Here is a 6,000-nt window from a genome sequence, read left to right on the forward strand (position 1 = left end):
TGTTTCATAATACAACCTGTCTTAAGCTTTTCATGTCAGTTATATCATTTGCATGGCTCTGAAGCTTGACAAAGATTTTAGTAACCCTATTTTGCCAGTGAGATTATTGAAGCAAAAAAAGGGGGGGGGGGGGTTAAGTAAAAAAAGGAAGGTCAAAAAAAAAAAAAAGGGCAAGGTCGCAAGTAAGCTCCAGATGCAGTAAAACCTAGGTTTCTTGACCATCCATCTAGTCCTTCTTCATTTTAGGAAAGTTGCTGTTTAAAGGACACTTAAAATACTAGTCATTCCCTCCCACTCTTCTTCAAGATTTGTTCAAAGAAAACAATTAAGTAGACTTTAAAGTTAACAGGAAATGACAGAACCAAAAATAACTGGGGTGTGGTCTCACCTCTGAAAAAGATTTCCAGCTGTGAATAAATGCAGACAACTCTGGCCAGACAAGATAACATCAGATCAGGATTTAGTACCCAATACAATGGACCTTAGCTACATATACAATGACACCTTTCACTGAACAAATCTCAACTATTTCAAACTCTGCAAAACCCAGAAAGAAAAAGCAACATAAGTCACGGAGAAGCCAAAATTGCTACGGTCAAGTTCTTACACTACAGTTTTTAAGATAAATCCACACATTCTAAGTAATGGCTTGAAATTATTATATTTCATTTATTTAAGAGTAATCTTATAAGTATACAACATGCAATATACTCCTAAAAAACAAAAATTATACAGATTATAAGGGTGTTTACTTAACTGTGAGCATGCCTAGCAGTAAGACAGCACCTGCTTTTTAACTACATTTCATTTTACTTTACTTCTATACTTCAGGGTCTGAAAGGGTTATTTTAAAATTGAAAATTTCCTTTATATCTCATGGCATCTTACAGTGGAAATTACATGCTACAATGGTGATCAGAATTTGAGATTCCTGAAGGTCTGAGGGCTGACACTAAGCTTCACTGAGATCCTATTCATTCTGACTTGACACACAATTCTGGTTTATCTGGTTTCCCTGCCTCCTTCAGCTTAGAAATAGCAGATTAGAAGGGCATATTTTGACAGATAAAGAACAGTACTGCAGGATATAAACTAAAAACAGACAAAAGCATTATTAAATAGTATAGCAGTAAGGAGTCATTTTGGTACAGGAGGAAAGTGCCAACACCCTTCTACAGCAGAATGCACCAGCCATGTTAACATCAGAGGACAGAAATTAATGTACACAACTGACCTTGATTTATCCAAAAAGGTTATGTTTAATATATTCTTTATCTTAAGAGAAGTTTTATTATACTCTTTATGGGTTATATACTATAAAAACTGACATTAAAATGGCCAAAATTATTTAGCTGTTAAACGGCTGTCAGTCATATGAACAATTAATTCACTTAGACCCTTAATAATATCAAACTGAGTAGATAAATTTCAAAAACCCCATTATATTCACTGAATATTACATAATATAGGTCATCAGTGTTTATAATCATCACTTAGGATCTTGACTTTTTAGAGGGGGGGAAAAACTTAGTTACATGCAAAAATTTAGCAGTGCAGAAGATCAACATTTATGATGATTCATGTTTTAGGGAGAAAAAAAATCTAAGTCAAACACTAAAATTCTGTCTCTTCACTGAACATTCAAAATAGGCTTTTCCACTTAAAATACTTTTATTTTTTCCATTTCGGTGATTAGAAGGAGAAAGGAAACTAACATTGGTGACAGGATACATTTTGATAGTTTTGCCCACATCCAGAAGCCACTAAAACAGCTGGTCGAAGCATACTCCCTTCTTATAAAACCAGTGCTTTCAAAACCGGTAGTTAAAGAGAGAAGAGTCTTTACCTAAGTGCTACCGCTGAACAAAAGAAGTGCATAAAATAGTGGTCATGTTTAAACCAGTATCCATAGTTTAAGAGCAGAAACAGGGGGATCCCTGCGTGGCTCAGTGGTTTGGCTCCTGCCTTCAGCCCAGGGCGTGATCCTGGGTCCAGGGGTCGAGTCCCAGGTCAGGCTCCCTACATGGAGCCTGCTCCTCCCTCTGCCTGTGTCTCTGTGTGTCTCTCATGAATAAATAAATAAAATATTTAAAGAAAAAAAAAAAAAAAAGAGCAGAAACAACTGCAGTGTAACACCCCACAAGTATCCGTAAGGAACAACCTAATTTTTGGTGAGACCTCTGAACCAGAGAACGTCCTTCTCCAAGTCTCTACAGCCAAAAACTAAAAACACCATGTCAAGAGATCTGTAAATCCCTCTAAAGCATCGCAAAATGGATTTAGTTGTGTCTATTTCACCAATGGTTTCTTTTCATAACAGCAGTAATTTAGGATGATCTGTAGAAAGTGGGCCAAAAGGTACTTGGTAAACCTCCTCAAAAAAAAAAAAAAAGGGGGGGGGTGGGGGAAGGGCGAGATGATCAGGTCCTAACGGGGAGCGGCTGAGAGAGATGTGACTTGGAAGAATCTACTACATCACCCTAGATGGCTTCACCAGTTAAAAGGCGAGAATAGAGGAATTGAAGGGAAAAAAAAAAAAAAAAAAAGATGGGGGTCCCGGCCCTCTGGGGTGGCGGGGGAACTCCCCATCCCACCTGCAAGTCCCACACGACGGCGGGAGGTGGACGAGCCATCCCGGCGAGCTCCGGCCTGAGGCGGCCTGAGGTGCGAGGGAAGACGCCCCGGGATCCCCTCCCGTCCCTCACACCCCCTCCAGGCTGTCCCCCCGGACCCACGCAGCCAGGGTCCCCGCCGCCCTCCGTCCCTCCGCCGTCGCCCTGCCGTGGGCCGTTTCCCGCGGGGGGACGACGAGGGCCCGGCCCGCCCGGCACCTTTGACGACGCGCTCGGTGGTGGAGAGGTGGAGGTTCCTCCCGGACATGGTCCCCTCGGCCTCCTCCCGCTCCCGGCGACCTCCAGACGAGCGCCTCCGCCTTCGAGTCCCGCGGGTGTCAGCTCTCCGGGGCCAGTCGGCCCGCCGTGCGCCGGCCGGTGCTCCTCCCGCTGGCCCAGGTACCGGAGGGCGGTGGCCGCCGCAGCCCGGCCTCGAACCCCGCCGACAGGATGCGGGCCCACTGGCCGCTCCCTCCTGAGGCGCCGGGTCGGGAGCGCGGGCGGCGGAGGGAGGCAACCCGGGCGGCCGCGGCGGCTCGCGACCCGGCCCCACGTGCGCGTGCGCGCGCTCCCGCTCCCGCTCCCGCACCCGCTCTCCCAACTTCCCGGCGGCCCGCGCGCGCGCCGCCGCCGTCCCCGCCGCCGCGGCTCCGAGGCCCAAGGCGAGGCGCCGGCCGGCCGGGCCCGCAGCACCTGCCCCCCGCCCCCGGGCCCCGCACGGAAAGCCCGGGCGACGCAGCGGCCATCTTGTGACCCGGTCGCAGCCCCTTGGGCCGCGAGCCTTCCCCTGGGGCCACCCCGCCGGGAGCCCTTGCCGTCCCCGACCTCCCCGACCTTCCGCAGCGGGGGCCTCCCTCCTTTCCTCCCGGTCCTCCTCGGGCTCGGTCTCCAGGCGCCGCCGTCAGCCCGGCCACGCTCCTCACCTCGGTTTCTCCTCTGCATTCTCCAGGCCCGCGGAAGCCCTGATCTCAGTGTTCGCGGTGGTGCGGTGCAGTTAGTACAGGAGGAAGCCCGCTGGTGCCCGTGCTAGTTCCAGCCCAGTCCTTGGGGAGCCTTCGATTCCAAGCGGCTCGAGACCCGGCTAGGCCCCGTGGCCTCCCCACTTGCTTTCCCGGTCTCAGAGGAGGGAGCCGCTGGCCTGGACCTCTGATGTGCAGGGAACTGACCTTATAAGCCCTGCGTGTCACCTCCTTTGCTAGAAGCATCCCCCTCCTTTTTCCCCCTTGTTGCAATGACAGCACCTGCTGGCCCCGCTCATGCACTGGGGAACACGATGGGCAAGACTAGAGAGTCTTGGGGATCCCTGGGTGGCGCAGCGGTTTGGCGCCTGCCTTTGGCCCGGGGCGCGATCCTGGAGACCCGGGATCGAATCCCACGTCGGGCTCCCGGTGCATGGAGCCTGCTTCTCCCTCTGCCTGTGTCTCTGCCTCTCTCTCTCTCTCTCTCTCTCTGCGACTATCATAAAAAAAAAAAAAAAAAAAGGCTAGAGAGTCTTAACAATCTAGCTTGTCTCTGGGTTAAAAACTGACCGCTTGGGACGCCTGGGTGGCTCAGCGGTTGAGCGTCTGCCTTGGGCCCAGGGCTTGATCCTGGACCCGGGGATCGAGTCCCGCATTGGGCTCCCTGCATGGAGCCTGCTTCTCCCTCTGCCTGTGTCTCTGCATCTCTCTCTCTCTCTCTGTGTGTGCCTCTCATGAATAAATAAATAAAATCTTAAAAAAAAAAAAAAGGCCTCTTCTTTCCTTCTATTGTGAGCCTAGAACAGAAACTGTCTTACTGTGACTGTCTTCCCTCCCTGAGTATAGTGCCTAGCAAAGTCAAAAGTATTTTGAGTTTTAGCAATGATAATGTAATAGTGAAACTGAGACCCAAGGAAAACAGGCAATCCAGTCTTAACAGTTACTGTGGGGGCAGTAAGTCCTATGTGGTTACACACATTTAAATAGAATTAGAAATTTGAATATTCAGTTCCTCAAGTGCACTAGCCACATTTCAAGTGCTCAGTAACTACTCGTGGCTGGTGGCTACAGTATTGGACATGGTAGCATAGGACATTTCCATCATAGCAGAAAGTTCTTTTGGACAGCTCCTAGCTAAGAGATCTGAAGGGTTAAAGCCTCTATCTCCACTAATATAGTAGATTTATGTATTGGGAGGAGATCTGGGGATATATATATATATATATATATATATTGCAGTCATTCCCTGAATTATGCCTTGGAATTTTGACCTAAAGCCATTCATGGCAACCCCAACAAGGCAGGAACACTTTGAAAGCTGGATTTAATTTGGTTCTGTTTTCTTGGGTCTTGACATCAGGCTTCTACCCAAGAGAGTTGTTCAGATATCCTGAGGAAGTTCTTCATTTAAGAAGTAACGAGAACTCCAGACTTCTATCAAACAGAGCAAACCGCTAAAGGTCAAAAATAAATTGGTCCCTGCAGCATGGTAGATGCTAAAATTCATCTGGAAGAACATAAACAGGATAACTAAAAACAAAAATGTCAAACATTGCAAACCAATGTGAAGAGATGGATTTTTCAATAATAATGATAATAGTAATAGTGGAGGGACACCTGGGTGGCTCAGTGGTTGAGCATCTGCCTTTGGCTCAGGTCATGATCCCGGGGTCCTGGGATCGAGTCCTGCATCAGGTTCCCTGCAGGGAGCCTGCTTCTCCCTCTGCCCGTGTCTCTGTCTCTCTCATGAATAAATAAAATCTTTAAAAAAAAATAGTAGTGGAAAAATTACCATTTGGATCTCAAGTTGGAGCCACTCCATAATATCAAAATATTTTATTTTTTACTTTTTAAAAAAGGTTTTATTTTTAAGTTATCTCTACACCCAATGTGGGGCTCAAACTCACAACCCTGTGAGTTCAAACTCACAACCCAAGAGGTGCGTGCTCTACTGACTGAGCCAGCCAGGCACCTCAAGGATTTTTATTTTACTAATTTATTTTTTTAAGATTTTATTTGTAAGCAATCTCTGTAACATTAGAATAAAGTGAACCTTGTTAAAAAACATAAAAATAAATAAAGTGAACCTTGTTTAAAAAGTTACATATAAAAAAATAAAAGGAAAAACTATCTAGGGCAGCCTCGTTGGCTCAGCAGTTTAGCGCCAGCTTCAGCCCCGGGGCTGATCCTGGGAGTCCCAGGATCGAGTCCCACATCGGGCTCCCTGCATGGAGCCTGCTTCTCCCTCTGCCTGTGTCTCTGCCTCTCTCTGTGTGTCTCTCATGAGTAAATAGATAAATATATTAGAAAGAAAGAAAGAAAGAAAGAAAGAAAGAAAGAAAGAAAGAAAGAAAGAAAGAAAGAAAGAAAGAAAGAAAGACTATCAAGAAGAAAATAAAGTTATCTTGGTTAATTTGGTTAATTGTGGT

The 6,000-nt window shown here is 47.0% G+C and overlaps 1 protein-coding gene across 7 annotated transcripts in view; it reads right to left on the minus strand.

Annotated features, from left to right (window-relative positions):
- PPP3CC (protein phosphatase 3 catalytic subunit gamma) overlaps positions 1–3,672 on the minus strand; it is a 110,723-nt gene extending 107,051 nt beyond the window's left edge. For 3 of the 7 annotated variants that reach the window (XM_049100939.1, XM_035717186.2, XM_025463132.3), the window contains exon 1: positions 3,536–3,672. In XM_049100939.1, the coding sequence (XP_048956896.1) occupies positions 3,536–3,554 (19 nt within the window). In that variant the 5' untranslated portion in view covers positions 3,555–3,672. Of the gene's footprint in view, positions 1–388; positions 465–2,831; positions 2,966–3,535 lie in introns of those variants that run through there. The other 4 variants (XM_049100938.1, XM_035717181.2, XM_025463130.3 and 1 more) reach the window with 2 other exon arrangements.
- Positions 3,673–6,000: the final 2,328 nt, after the last annotated feature.

Source organism: Canis lupus, chromosome 25, assembly GCF_003254725.2.
Source record: "Canis lupus dingo isolate Sandy chromosome 25, ASM325472v2, whole genome shotgun sequence".
Taxonomy (NCBI): domain Eukaryota; kingdom Metazoa; phylum Chordata; class Mammalia; order Carnivora; family Canidae; genus Canis; species Canis lupus.